Here is a 15,419-nt window from a genome sequence, read left to right on the forward strand (position 1 = left end):
GTACAGTATGATAATGCTGTAAGATCTTATTTAATGTTATTGGAGTGACAAATAAAAATTAAATGTGTTTTTTTTTTAAGTACTTACTTGAATAAATGATTGAACTAAATATCACACAAAGAATAATCCATTTTAAATATACAACAATATTACATATGTAATGATTACAACAAAGTCATATATGCCATTTAAGTAAAAACTATTGTTTTGAATAAATTAATATATGTAATACTGTAGTGATTAGAACATAATTCACCCACGGAACCTTGGGACGAAGGAGGAGTTGGATGGGATGAAAGGATGAAAGGATAAAAGAACAAAATGTTGGTAGGTCTGTGAGCTTCGCGCAGAGTGAGTTGTTGTTGCTGTTAAACGCTGAGAAGCTGATGTCAATAAATCGCCGGTCTTTGGCTCCGGACTTCAACACTCTGCCTCCGACTCCCGTCACTACTCGCTACATTGGTGACCCAGACATCCACCCCGTTGACGTTTCCGAGGCTGATAATTTGATCGAATTGAGCGACATGGCGAACTCCGCTGATCTCAAGTTACCGGAGTTTTGGGAGTCGGCCGCGGCGAGGTGGTTTGTACAAGCTGAAGCTCAGTTTGCCATCCGGGGAATCGCGGACGATTCCACGCGCTACTACCACGTCGTGGCCGCGCTCGGGAGCTCCACGGCGGCCAGAGCCGTGAGTTTTATCACCACTCCCCCGGCACGGGATATGTACGCGGGGCTCAAAGCGTACCTCCTTAAGACCTTCGAGCTGTCACGGCCGGAACGGGCTCAACGCCTTTTCGCCATCCAGGGCCTGGGGGACAGTAAGCCGTCCGAACTAATGGAAAAAATGCTAAACCTGCTTGGCGCGGAGGAGCCGAACTTTTTGTTTATTGAACTGTTTCTGCGCCACATGCCTCCTCCTGTCCAGACAGCGCTAGCGAATACTACCATCTCCGAGCCACGTGCTCTGGCGGAGGAAGCTGACCGTTTTTTCCTGGCCACCCAGCGTTACAACCACGAGGTCTTGGCCTCTGCACGTGCCTTCCCAGTCCCGGCGACCGCAACTGCACCTCATAAGGCACGCGCTGCCGTGGATGGCCGATCAGCCTCTGGCTTATGCTATTTTCACGCACGTTTTGGAACCAAGGCGAAGAGGTGCCGCGCCCCTTGCTCCTTTGTTGCGTCGGGAAACGGCAACGCCTCCACTCAGTTGCAGCTGTGAGTGGGGGCGCAGAGTGCCGGCTGCTGTTTGTCATGGACACCCTCTCCAGACTCAAATTCCTTTGTGATTCCGGCGCCCGCAGAAGCGTGTTGCCTACCTCGGCTGAAGATGCTGCCGGGGGCACTCACGGCCCACACCTGTCAGCGGCCAACGATGCACCTATCCGGACCTACGGCACTAAGACAGTGGATGTATGTTTTGGAGAGCGCCGGTTCACTTGGGACTTTGTCACTGAGGACATTTCTTTTCCCCTTCTTGGCGCGGACTTTTTGTGTACCCACAGTCTACTGGTGGATGTTAAAAATGGCCGCCTGTTGGACGCTGTGACGTTTTCCACTGTTGCATGTGGGTGTGATGTGGAGACGTTTGAGGCCCTCGCCAGCCCGCTCTCAGATGACGACGTGTTCACGCGGCTTCTTGGAGAATTCCCCAGCCTGACCACGCCTACATTTGCAGCCACTTCTACCAAGCATGGGATCGAGCACCACATCGAGACCGTGGGCCCGCCGGTTCACGCTAAGGCCCGACGCCTCAACCCTGATAGATTGGCCACATCTAAGTCCGAATTCGCCAACATGGAACGCCTTGGCATAATTCGTCGTTTGGACAGCCCGTGGGCCTCGCCTCTCCACATGGTTCCGAAGTCGGACGGCGGCTGGCGACCGTGTGGAGACTCTCGCCGCCTCAATGATGCCACGACGCACGATCGCTATCCGGTCCCGCACATACAGGACTTCTCTGCCCACCTGGCAGATGCGAAGGTGTTTTCCAAGGTGGACTTGGTACGGGGCTATCACCAAGTTCCGGTACACCCCGCCGATGTGCCTAAGACTGCTGTGATAACACCTTTCGGACTGTTCGAGTTTCTCAGGATGCCATTCGGCCTTAAAAACGCGGCCCAGTCTTTTCAGCGTCTCATGGACTCTGTTCTCCGGGACATGCCGTACCTCTTCGTCTACTTGGATGACATCCTAGTGGCCAGCTCCTCCATCGGAGAACACCTTTCACACCTTCGGCAGCTTTTCTCCAAGCTCAGCCAGGCTGGACTGATTATTAACCGAGCTAAATGTGTCTTTGGGGTGCCCTCCATCCAATTCCTCGGCCACCTCATCAACGAGGACAGCGCCACCCCGCTCCCGGCAAAAGTGGAAGCTGTTGCCGCTTTTCCTCGACCCCGGACGGCCCAGAGTCTCCGGGAGTTCCTCGGGATGGTGACTTTTTACCGCAGGTTCATCCGCCACGCTGCCCATGTGATGCACCCGCTTTACGACGTACTTAAGGGTGTGGCTCCTAACCGTGCAGTCGACTGGACCGATGTGAGAGTCAAGGCTTTTGTAGAGACGAAAGCTGCGCTGTACCGAGCGGCCTTGTTGGCCCACCCGCGCCCGGATGCCCCGATCGCCCTCACTACTGACGCATCCGATTTTGCCGTCGGGGCCGTTTTGGAGCAGCGCGTCGAAGGTGCGTGGCAGCCGCTCGCCTTTTTCAGCTGCCGGTTAGTCCCTCGGGAGCGAAAGTACAGCACGTTCGACAGGGAGCTCCTTGCTGTCTGGCTGGCGATCCGCCACTTCCGCTTCATCCTGGAGGGCCGTGAGTTCACGGTCTTCGTCGATCACAAGCCGCTCACCTTCTCCATGTCGGAGTTGTCCGAGCCGTGGTCCGCGCGGCAACAGCGCCAGCTGTCGTTCATAGCTGAATACACCACGGACATCCGACATATTGCTGGCAAGGACAACGTGGTCGCGGATTGTCTGTCCAGGGCAGCCGTCAACACGGTACAGCTGGGCCTCGACTTTTCCCGGATGGCGGCCGACCAGGCTTCCGACCGTGACACCCAGTCGCTTCGGGGCTCCGGCACCGGGTTGCAAGTGAAACCGGCTCATGTTGACCTGGCCGGACCCTTGGACGTGCCCCGCACCCCCCGCCGCGGCTGCCCCCCTGGGCTGCGCCTTGTGGACCGTGTGGGGTCCCTTCCAGTTGTTCCTGCATCCCCGCCAGTTGGTGCGCGGGACTGTTCTGGTGTTTCTGCGGTGTCCCTCCTGCCCTCGCTCCCTGGGTCCTGTACCCGCAGGGGTCGGGCAGTTTTGCCGCCCCGTCATCCGGAGTTTGATTGTGGGTGAATTCTGGGGGGGCTTGTGTAGTGATTAGAACATAATTCACCCACGGAACCTTGGGACGAAGGAGGAGTTGGATGGGATGAAAGGATGAAAGGATAAAATAATAAAATGTTGGAAGGTCTGTGAGCTTCGCGCAGAGTGAGTTGTTGCTGTTAAACGCTGAGAAGCTGATGTCAATAAATCGGCGGTCTTTGGCTCCGGACTTCAACACTCTGCCTCCGACTCCCGTCACTACTCGTTACAATACCATAGTGATTTTAGAATAAAACGAACACATTCAAACAAATTCAAAATGTAAAACTATTAAATTAAATGACATTTTAAATTAAATTTCAACACACGCATGTTCGCGAGGGGGAGGGGCCATCTGTGTTACTGAGCTTTCACAGGTGGACGTAGGACGACATCTGATGAGTTATGGAGACAGCGATTTTTTTTCTTTTATTTTCTTTTGTTTTTTTTCCACTCTGTAACATTCGACAGTCCAGACGGCAACTGCACGGCGAATGGAAGGGTGAGTAAAATAATTATTTATTCGTACGGTTTCAAACGTGGCAGCACTGTATGACGAAGTGCAACTTGAGGCAACACCTGCCACTGTTGCGGCAGTCGTGTGTTCTGTGTTGAAAATAGTTTGTCAAACGAAGCACCATCGCGGCTGTTTGCTAACTAGGTAGCCTACAATAGTTCAGTGTAAAGTGAGTATTTCTATCGCTTTTCCGTGGGCTACAAACGAAAAATTTCAATTCTTGTGGTGAAGTACGTGGCCGTCGGGTCGAGCCGAGGTAGCAGCAAGGTTTGTCTCCCCAAAGTGCTGTCTATTTTAGCCTGTGGCTAATAGCTCACAACGCTAGCTATATTGCAATATAAAGTTGAGCAATTCTCTCGTGTTGCTTTGAGTTACACACAAATAAATGTTTAGGGTGTTGTTTTATCCCTGCTTGTGCGCGTGTGTGGGAGCAGGTTCAGTAACGTGTTGTGTTGAGTACTTTTTTGGTGCTCACAAAATAGAAGTGCTGCTGATGTTGCATAAATCTGGTCAACTTGAATGACTAACTTGTGCCAATTGGCTGAACTGATGTGATTATTTTTTTGTGTTCTGTTATATAGGTTATTTTAAAGTTACAGTAAAGTATGAAGATGCAGTATTAGTAAGTATTACTCAATATAGTTATGACAAAAGCCAGTGTTCTGAACAGTTGTTGACAGTTATTCATTCTTTTTTCATGTGTTCTGCTGCTCACACAATTTTATAGGTTTAAGTTGGAGTGAAGTTTGAAGAAGCAGTATGTGTAAGTATTTGTTCATATATTTTTTTGATAAAAGCCAATACATGTAACTGTTGTTGAGTAATTGTTTCTTATGTTACAGTGAAGTGTGGAGAGCGTGAATATATCTGAGAGCAGCCAGTTGTCTGAACTGATGTTGACAGTAGGGATGTGCTCAAAAAATCGATACGGCAATATATCGCTGCGGGCCTCATTACAATACACGTATCGATACACAGGCGTCAGAATCGATATTGCTTGTTAACTTTAAATAGGCAGTTAACGTTTGCCATTGCAGCTTGCAGTGTACCTAAAAAATAAAAAACCAGCAGCGTCTTTGAAGTTAATTGCCTTCAATTAATGCAAAAATAGCTCACCAGTGATTGGACACTGTGTCTGGCTAAGAAAAATTAAAGCAGAGGAAGAATATCAACATTTATTTACTTATAAACTTAACATGGCACGTGTCTCATGTGGGAATATGTATCGCAATATATATCGTATCGTGGCCCCTGTATCGTGATACGTATCGTATCGTGAGGTTGGCGGCAATACCCAGCCCTAGTTGACAGTACGTGATTGTTGTTTATTATATTTAATAGGGGTGTGAATTGCCTAGTACCACGATTCACAGGTCACGATTCGATTCGATACCGGTTAATCCCGATACGAATTTCTAAGTCAATTGTTGCGATTTTTTTTCATTCAAATTTAGAAAATACTAATCAGTAAGCTTGTAGAGTGTAAGATTTATATGAAAATGTATTATTTATTTATCTGAAATTTCAGTCTTATAGAGGTTGTAATCTGTTTCATGTTTGAACAGCATTAAAATAAAATATTAAGGCTTAATGTTCCGTTCATGTAACATTCTTCCATGCTCAAGGTGTGAATCCTAAAAAAAAAAAAAAAAAAATATCGATTCCGCCGATTATTGAATCGATTCGAGAATCGCGCGATGTAGTATCGCGATATATCGCCGAATCAATTTTTTTTTAACACCCCTAATATTTAATATATGTGTATTATGTAAATAGAAAGTTGAGCATTTCTGTTGTGTTAATTTGAGTTACACACCAAAAAATGTTTCAGGTGTTGTTTTATCCCACGTTGTGCTTGTGCACGTCTGTGAGGAAGCAGTCAATAGCCTGTTGTGTATTAGTGTTGAGTACTCGGGACTATTCTCCAACATTTTGGTGCTCACAAAATAGCAGTGCTGCTTACATTGCATAAATCTGATCAGCTTGGATGACATGCCAGTAGTCTGAACTGATTTGGTTAATCCTTTTTTTTATGTGTGTGTGTGCGTGTTCTGTTTATACAGGTTATCTTAATGTTACGGTGAATTATGAAGTCACCTTACTCGTAAGTGTTTCTCAAAACGAAAGCCAGTATTCTGAACTGTTGTTGAAAAAGTGATTCATTCTTCTTTCTTGTGTTCAGCTCCTCACATACAGATATTTAACAGATTTTATAGTGAAGTTTGAGGAATCAGTATAAGTGTAAGTATTTGTTCATATATTTTTGATAACACACCAAGACACATAACTGTTGCTGAGTGATTGTTTCTTATGTTACAGTAAAGTTTTGCAGTCTTTAACAAGACCCGACGAAATCCCATCACTCGCAAAGCGCGCACCATTGCAAGGCTGCGCTGGTCAGTGACACACAGGCTTAATAAAATGCTAAATGTATAAAAAGGAACAGTAAAATAGTGACACCATAAGACGTATGAAGACAACTTCAGGCGCATGAAGACGTCTTCAGGCGCACAAAGATGTCTTGAGACATCTTAAGACATCTCAAAACATTCATATTTCCAAGACGTCTAAAGACATCTTAAGACTCAAGTCTATAGACACGTCTTAAGATGTCTTGACTTATCAAGACGTCTTAAGGCGTCTTGACTTATCAAGACGTCTTAAGGTGTCTTGACTTATCAAGACGTCTTAAGGCGTCTTGACTTATCAAGACGTCTCAAGACATCTCAAAAATATGTCTTAAGACACAACTTAAGATGTCTTTAGACACATTGATGGCTGGGTATGAAGCTGATACTATTTAATAATAAGACAAGCAACACATGCTGAGGGATATGAGCACAATCTCACTAGGAAATAATCTACGGTAAACAAGATATCGTACATGGCAAAATATCCAAAGAACAAGCCTGTAATTAACTTAAAAATAAATATCCTAACAGAAATAGGAATCTTTAAATCACTAATGCGTAATTGCATGGTGTGTATACGCCGAACAGACAATATTACGGTGTTTCAGGAAAAAAAAAAACATCCTTGGCAACTTTGTGATGAGTGCCATGTGTGTTCGGAGAAACAGTCTGTACCTTCACTAAAATAAACATACTTCGCTACTGACTGAATGAAGCAGGCTTTTCCAGTCACTGGACGCTACAAAAAAATCCATCCAACAAATAAGCATTTGCTATTAATTACTATTAAGCCATTACCAACAAACTGCCATACCTGGTAGCCATGTCCAATCCTAAACCAGGCCACAAGAAAGTGTTGGCATGGCAACAGCGCACGCTTGTACCACCTGCTCAAGGTCTCATGTGCCACACTCCAAATGAGCTGGCTGCTAGAAGCCACTCGGTCCTCCATTCCTCGAATCATGCGCACAGCCATGACCTTGTGTCTCGGACCAATTCCTACTTCAGGTGGTCACACTTCAGAGAACCAAGGGAAACGATGTCCTGCGGCACGCTTGGGTTAGTTCAACTGAAAGAGTTGTAATGTGATAAAAGCAACGATTCTGAGGCACAAGCGCACATTGTGTACTGTCGGCCCAGTTGACGTCATGACGCTGGGAGTCATCAGAGTGCAGTCCGTATCAGGCATAACTCTGGTCCAAAGATTGATGGTCTGAAGCACTAATGCAGCAGATCAAATCAACAGTGAGGTCCAATTAGTAGTTTTACAGTAATTGAAATATTGTGAATTTGAATTTTTAGTCATCTCAAATTTATCTGAACGAGGAAGTCAGCCCAAACACTTTCTTTACAATAATATGTTCTATGGACACCCACTAATCTAAGCACAGAATTCAGATTAATATTGTGGAATTTGAATTAAACATCAAAATCCACATTTTTTTTTTTTTTATCCATTTCACGGGGCGGCCATTTTGCTGTCTACTGAAAACGACATCACAGTTACTCAGGGGTCAGGCAACAACCAATCACGGCCAACCGGTTTTCTGAGTTCCATCATGTGACGTTGACAAGATGAGCCGTGACTGCTCGTTATATGAGCAACTGTGATATCATTTTCAGTCAACAGTAACAACAGTGACAAAATGGCCGCCCCTGAGATAGATCAAAAATACTTAATTCATATTCCACAAACACTGTCATGGCCTGGGTCGCATGCGTCAGAGTTCATGACCTGTTATGTGTCTGTTTATGTACTGATGTAACAAGTGTCTGTTTACAAAACGTGATGTTCGTGATGTCTACCTTTAATCCTTTACGGGATGTGGGGGACCTATGTGAGGTCGTTCTTTAGTCCTTTACGATTCACTGTCTGTGGGTGCAGGCTGAGAATTGTGTGTGGTTTGCCGGATTATTGTCCAACTGTCCCGTGTACAGCGTCTCTCTGCCTCTGCCTCTGTTTCTGTCTCTCGATGTGAATAAATAAATACAGAAAATCTTATTTAGCCAAACCTTTCAGTACACAGCAAACACAATATTAATCAGAATACTGTGTTTAGACTGGTGGGGCTGCAAAGAATATGATCGTAAAGAAAATATTTGGTTTGACTTCCCCGATAATCTTAAAAAAAAAAAAAAAAAAAAAAGATTCTGAAAGCAAACCTGGGGTCGACACTTTCACGGTATGGGGAGCATCGTAAATAAACAGAAGGTTCACTCCAAATGAATGGCAATATTGACGAAAAGAACAACTTGGGAAAAGTTGTTTACAACAAATCCAAGACGTTTGCACAATCTATTCAATTAGACTATTGACCCCATTCCCATGTTGTGTTGTGTCACAAAAAAAAAGTAAAAGGGCTGTGAGTTTGTCTAGGATGTGGGGGCAATTTCCTGAGGAGTGCAGACATCCCCACCCATTCCATTCTGCAGGAGTGTTAAAAATAATTGGCTGGGTTTGGATCAGCGAGGGTGGTACAACTGACACGGCACATTTGAAAGTGGAATGGTGGTATTAAACTCTTGGCAAGCTTTTGATGTTAAACTGTGAGACCATAAAGTGCTTGCAAGTCATTACCAGATGTTTTCTGTGACTAATAAACAAATGTGCAGACTCTGCAAACATGACTCAAATAAGTAACAGAACACAAAGGCAGTTATGCTGAAGAAGAATAAAGTGATGGAACATTTGTGAGAAATGGCATGAGGTGTGTTTCCATTACCCTTTTTCGCAAAAATAAAAGCGATATTGTACTATTTGGACAAAGTACAATTTCGAATTGTCGGTGTTTCCATTGACGCGTACTTCCTACTTCCTGAAATCCTGAAATGTTGTTCCCATGCAGAAGCTGTGTAAAAGGCGGGTTACAAATTGTTAAAAGTTTCTGATGTTTTCTGCTATATTAACCAGACATGGTAGGACAGGATTTCAAGCTCTCCTCCTTCAACTTTTCGAAGGAGGGTCGCTCGATTACACCTCTCTCTCTTTTGCGCTCATGACGTGCAGTAGCCGATACAAATCACTTCAGCATGTAAAACAAAAATACAAAACCGAAATTAATCATTCTCAAAACAAATAGTAATTGCAAGTTTATTAAAAATACACATAAACAACGTGTTACATTCCTTTCCTCCGTGACCGGGCGGGTGTCACATGACTACTAATGCGCAAAAAGTGTTTCCATTACACTTTTGCGAAATACTTCTTTTTCGATACGTCTCAAAAACCACCTCATGAGAGCGCAAAAACTTTTTTGCGATATTTGAGAGTTTTTTCGCAAATCCGGTGTTTCCATTACCAGCTTACTTTTGCGAAACATGCCTTTTGCGCAAAACTGAGGGTAATGGAAACGCACCTATGGAAACAATATTATGTTTTTTGTTTCGTGTGACCAAATTTCAAAAACCGAGAGACTGTAACAGAGACTGCGACCTTAACTATCCCTTTGTATATTTTGTACTTTTTTTTTTTTCTCCCCTATTCAATCTGAGATGAACTCTTTTCTTTTGTAATCAGTTCCCAGTTAGATGTTTTGCTGACACATTATTCAAACAAACACAAAGCAGTGCAAATTAGGATCAGTCATGCAGGTAAATGAGTAAGTCCTGGATTGAATTGACTAGCTGTACCAAACCAAATGTTTTATTTTACAGGTACATTGCGCAGAATTTAGTGCCATCTAGTGGTAAACTAATAGAATGCAATGATTTTGAAGCACGCACTATGGTGCCTCAGACAGACCACACTTCGCAACCCTATCACCAATTACTACCAATTATTATTTGGAGTGAGCGAGCGAGCACGCAATCCGGCAAGCAGGAGCTAGCGACGAGCAATAGTTGTTAGCAAGAATTCGCTGGAGCGACTAAGAAGAGCGGCTAGCAAGAACTCACTGGAGCAGCTAACGAGTGGCTAGTAAGAACTTGCTGCATGCAACTAACAAGACCGGCTAGCAGGAGAGGCTAGCTTAAGCTAGAGAGAGCAAAGTAAATGAAGACAAGTGACGGGAGGCCAAATCACAGGACTCAGCTACAACTACCTGCAGGCCCCAGCTGCATTAGGTAAGTGGCAGTTGACTCATTGGGTCCAACAAAGAGCTGAAATTACCACCAGGGGCGAACTACGTTTGCAAAGTTCTTCTCCTTTGGGTATCTGAAACAGAAAGATGGTGGCGAGACATGTCAGCCTCCTGTATGGCACGGCACGACCTGGCATGTAATATACGGTAATTAGCGATTATTAGACTTATGAATATGTTTTTGTTTTTTGTTTTTTTTTAAATGTATGTTGATGTGATAGAACATTATTTTTTTGCATATTATTGAAATTAATTGTGGGTTTTTAAAATGGATGAATTATTAGTTTAACTCTAGATGGCGCTACAAATACGCATTGTCCCTTTAACACAGACATAAGGAACACAATGTTTTACATGGTGCTCTACAATGTAATACTTCAATATAGGGCTGCTAGTCACTAACAAATAATTCTATAATAGATTACTCTATTGAGGGCTGAACGGTAAATGACTGGTTAGCACAGTCGCCTCCCAGTTCTGAGGACCCAAGATCGAGTCCAGGCTTCGGCCTTCCCAGGTGGAGTTTGCATGTTCTCCCTGTGCCTGCGTGGGTCTTCTCCAGGTACTCCGGTCTTCTCCCACATTCCAAAGTGACACGACGAGGTAAGGTCGGACTCAGACGCAGGAGTAAGGTAGGCCACCAAGGCAACAGGTTTATTTCCGGCCAACAGTTGTCTCCTCTCAAACCGAGAGGAGAACGGGGAATCAAAAAAGTGGAGAACAAAAGGCGCTCCACTAGGGAGGAAAAAACAGGCAAAAGGTACTGGGGACAACAAAAGGCGCTCCGCTAGGGAGGAAAAAGGGCACAAGGCAAAAGGGGTAACTAAAGGCGCTCCACTGGGGAGGAAAAGGCACAAAAACAAGGCAAAACAACAAGGCAACGGGAACAAGGACTCGAGGACTGTGGGACGCTTCCATGCACTGAGATGTGTGACACTTCGGCAACGGAGGGGAGAATACAGGTGGCTTTTATTGTCTGGCTTGATTGGTGGCAGGTGGTGATAATCATGGGCGGGGACCGGTAATTAGGGAGCGGCAGGAAGGAGAAGTGACCTGGGGTGAGAGGGGAATCAGAATTTCACAACAAAACAGGAAACATGAACACAAAAATAAAAGCATGGGCCGTCACGCCGGTGGCGGCGTGACAGTACCCCCCCCCCTCAATGGCCGGCTCCTGACGGCCCTTCAACATCAAAAGTCCCAAAAACAAGGGCGGGCAGAAGGGGGCACGGAGGTGGGAACACGGCCCACCCATCCGTCCCAGACCAAAGGCAGTTCAGGAGGGCGTCCATGACGCCCGACGAGAGAGTCCCAGCGGGGCCAGTCAGGTGGGCGTCCTCGACGCCCGACGAGAGGTGAAGGCAGCCGCAGGGCTTGCGCCGCCGGGACTTTGGGCGGCGCCTGGCGAGGTTCCGGGACTTTGGGCGGCGCCTGGCGAGGCTCCGGGACTTTGGGCGGCGCCTGGCGAGGCTCCGGGACTTTGGGCGGCGCCTGGCGAGGCTCCGGGACTTTGGGCGGCGCCTGGCGAGGCTCCGGGACTTTGGGCGGCGCCTGGCGAGGCTCCGGGACTTTGGGCGGCGCCTGGCGAGGCTCAGGGTCTTTGGGAGTTTCCGGGACAAGAAGGCGCAGGGATGCACTTTTCCATCCTCCTGGCTCCTTTGGGATAGCACGGCTCCGATGCCCAGATTGGAGGCATCTACCTCAACCACGAACTGGCGGGTAGGATCGGGCACTCTGAGTATCGGAGCCTCTGTGAAACGTTTCTTGAGTTTGTTGAATGCGGCGTCGGCTTCCGGAGTCCAGGCAAAGCGTTGCTGTGGCGAGGTCAAGGCATGGAGTGGAGCAGCGATGGAGCTGAAGTTGCGGATGAAGCGTCGATAAAAGTTGGCGAAGCCCAGGAACTGTTGCACCTTTTTTCTGGATTCCGGTGTAGGCCAGTCCCTGACCGCGCTGACCTTCTCCAGCTCCATCTCGACTTTGCCCGGAGATACGATGAATCCCAGAAATGAGACGGTATCCGCATGAAAAAGGCTCTTTTCAGCCTTTACATAGAGCTTGTGTTCTAGCAAGCGTTTCAGGACCTGGGTGACATGGTGCTGGTGGGTCTTCAAGTCCGGTCAGTAGATCAATATGTCGTCAAGATACACATATACGAACTGGTCAATGAAGTCCTTGAGCACATCATTAATCATGGCCTGGAAAACCGCTGGCGCATTAGTGAGTCCAAATGGCATGACTAAATACTCGTAGTGGCCTCGGGGAGTATTGAAGCCAGTTTTCCACTCATCCCCTGCACGAATAGGGACGAGATGATAGGCGTTGTGGAGATCCAGTTTGGTGAATATCTTGGCTTGCTGGAGCTGGTCGAATACTGAAGACATCAAGGGCAGAGGATAACGATTCTTGACTGTGATTTCATTCAGGGGACTGTAGTCAATGCAAGGGCGTAATGAGCCATCCTTCTTGCCCACAAAGAAAAAAACGGCTCCAGCTGGCGATGATGAGGGCCGAATAAGTCCGGCTTTCAACGAAGTGTCTATGTACTCGTTTAGGGCCTTGCGTTCGGGACCCGAAACCGAGTACAATCTCCCCTTGGGGATGGTAGATCCAGGAATCAACTCGATCGCACAGTCATAGGATCGATGTGGGGGAAGTGACATGGCCTTGGTCTTGCTGAACACCTCCCTGAGAGGATGATAGCAAGTGGGAACGGTGTTCAGGTCCGGGTAATCCTGGTCATTCACGAGAGACACCTGTCGGATGGCAGCTCCACCCCATGGTGTTCACAATCATCTCCCCAGTCCAGGACTCGCCCCGATCGCCAGTCGATGCGGGGGTTGTGCAACTGCAACCAGGGATGACCCAGGACCAGTGTATGTGATGGCGAACGGAAGACTTGGAAGCGAAGAAGTTCTCGGTGCTGTCCAATATGGATCTCAAGAGGCTCTGTGACATGCGTGATAAGGAATAAGTCTTTCCCATTGAGCGCCCTGGCCCTCATATGGGTGGTAAGTGGCTCCGTGCCTGCCTGCAATTTTTCCACCAGACCCCAATCCATGAGGCTCTCGTCTGCTCCGGAATCGATGAGCGCTAGCAAGTCTGTGGAAAGGTCATTGCAGGAAATCTTGACTTGCGTGAGTTTCCGGTTCTTGACATGTTTGTGAGTCTCGGTACTCACCGGAGAGCCCCTCTTGGCCGGACAAGCTACCACCAAATGGCCTTGTTCTCCACAGTAGTAGCATCGCCCTTCTTGACGACGTCGCTGGCGTTCGTGGTGGGACAATCGGGCGCGGTCCAGCTGCATCGGCTCTTCGTCACTCTCGCTGGGCCTTCCCGCGGTGGACGACTGGGAAGGTGCACCTCGCGGAGGACCTCTTGCTTCTGGATGCCGGAAGAATCCGGAGCCGTGTCCCCGATGATGTCCACTGGTCTGCAAAAGATCTCGCCTTCGATGATCTGTGCGGATGGCCAGCGAGATCAATGAGTCCAAATCGCCAGGTAAGTCCACCGGCAGCAGGAGTTCTTGCATGGCTGTCGAGAGCCCCTTCAAAAAGTGGTCAAAAAGGGCTGTGTCGTTCCAGCCACTCTTGGCCGCTAGAGTTCGGAATCGGATTGCGTAATCATTCACCGATTCTCGGCCTTGTCTGAGGTTGCTAAGCTCTCGAGTCTTCTCCCGATCCATGTTGGTTGGATCGAACACGAGGCGAAGTGCCCTGCTAAACCCGGCTGCAGTTGAGCAAGTCGGGGAGTGCCGTGCCCATTCCGCGGTGGCCCAGTCTCTGGCTCGTCCCGTCAGGTGGGAGATCATAAAGGCCACGCAGGAACGGTCCGTGGGGAATGCCTGTGGCGAGAGTTCAAAGTGTATGTCGCACTCGGTCAGAAATGCCTGACAATGTCCTTGGTCTCCCGAGTATCGCTCCGGGGGAGCCAATCTCAAACCAGCCCCGGACACGACTGGAGTCGGGATCGGTAGTTCAGCGGTCTCTGGTTTCGTGACGATCGGCGAGGAGTGTTGCAGGTGGCTCACCAGCTCCTGCACCTGTCCAGCGAGCTCTCCCATCCGGGTGACCATAGCCTGCTGGACCTCCTCCGTGTGCGACAGGCGGGCGGCCTGTCGCCTAAGTGCAGCCTCCAACTTCTCCGCTGGGTCCATGCTGGCCGAAGTGTACTGACACGACGAGGTAAGGTAGGACTCAGACGCAGGAGTAAGGTAGGCCACCAAGGCAACAGGTTTATTTCCGGCCAACAGTTGTCTCCTTTCAAACCGAGAGGAGAACGGGGAATCAAAAAGGGAGGAAAAAACAGGCAAAAGGTACTGGGGACAACAAAAGGCGCTCCTCTAGGGAGGAAAAAGGGCACAAGGCAAAAGGGGTAACTAAAGGCGCTCCACTGGGGAGGAAAAGGCACAAAAACAAGGCAAAACAACAAGGCAACGGGAACAAGGACTCGAGGACTGTGGGACGCTTCCATGCACTGAGATGTGTGACACTTTGGCAACGGAGGGGAGAATGCAGGTGGCTTTTATTGTCTGGCTTGATTGGTGGCAGGTGGTGATAATCATGGGCGGGGACCGGTAATTAGGGAGCGGCAGGAAGCAGAAGTGACCTGGGGTGAGAGGGGAATCAGAATTTCACAACAAAACAGGAAACATGAACACAAAAATAAAAGCATGGGCCGTCACGCCGGTGGCGGCGTGACACAAAGATATGCATGGCAGATTAATTGAACACTGAATTGTCCCGAGGTGTGCTTGTGAGTGTTGATGGTTGCTTGTCTCTGTGTGCCCTGCGGTTGGCTGGCAACCTGTTCAGGGTGTTCCCCGCCTACTGCACGAAACCGACTGGGATAGGCTCCAGCAGCCCAACGACCCTTGTGAGGAGTAATCGGTTAAGAAAATAAAATGGATGGATGGATTATCCTATTGATTGTATCAGGATGGAAAATTTTGGTCTTTTAGCAGTTACTGTCATAAAGCATGCTCTTCAGCAACCACATGAAATTCTGTCATTTTACTGTCAATGCGATTAAACACCATCATCGGGGCCATTATGACATGACAGGGA

At 47.7% G+C, this 15,419-nt stretch overlaps 1 protein-coding gene across 5 annotated transcripts in view; it reads right to left on the reverse strand.

Moving 5' to 3' along the window:
* The window catches only part of LOC144023820 (FERM domain-containing protein 4B-like), a 251,722-nt gene that overhangs the window by 190,695 nt on the left and 45,608 nt on the right, over positions 1-15,419 (reverse strand). For 3 of the 5 annotated variants that reach the window (XM_077529707.1, XM_077529706.1, XM_077529705.1), the window contains exon 1: positions 7,092-7,268. The exons of the other annotated variants lie outside the window; for them this stretch is intronic. In XM_077529707.1, the coding sequence (XP_077385833.1) occupies positions 7,092-7,253 (162 nt within the window). In that variant the 5' untranslated portion in view covers positions 7,254-7,268. Of the gene's footprint in view, positions 1-7,091; positions 7,269-15,419 lie in introns of those variants that run through there. 5 annotated transcript variants of the gene reach the window in all.

The sequence above is a fragment of the Festucalex cinctus genome, chromosome 8 (assembly GCF_051991245.1).
Source record: "Festucalex cinctus isolate MCC-2025b chromosome 8, RoL_Fcin_1.0, whole genome shotgun sequence".
Taxonomy (NCBI): domain Eukaryota; kingdom Metazoa; phylum Chordata; class Actinopteri; order Syngnathiformes; family Syngnathidae; genus Festucalex; species Festucalex cinctus.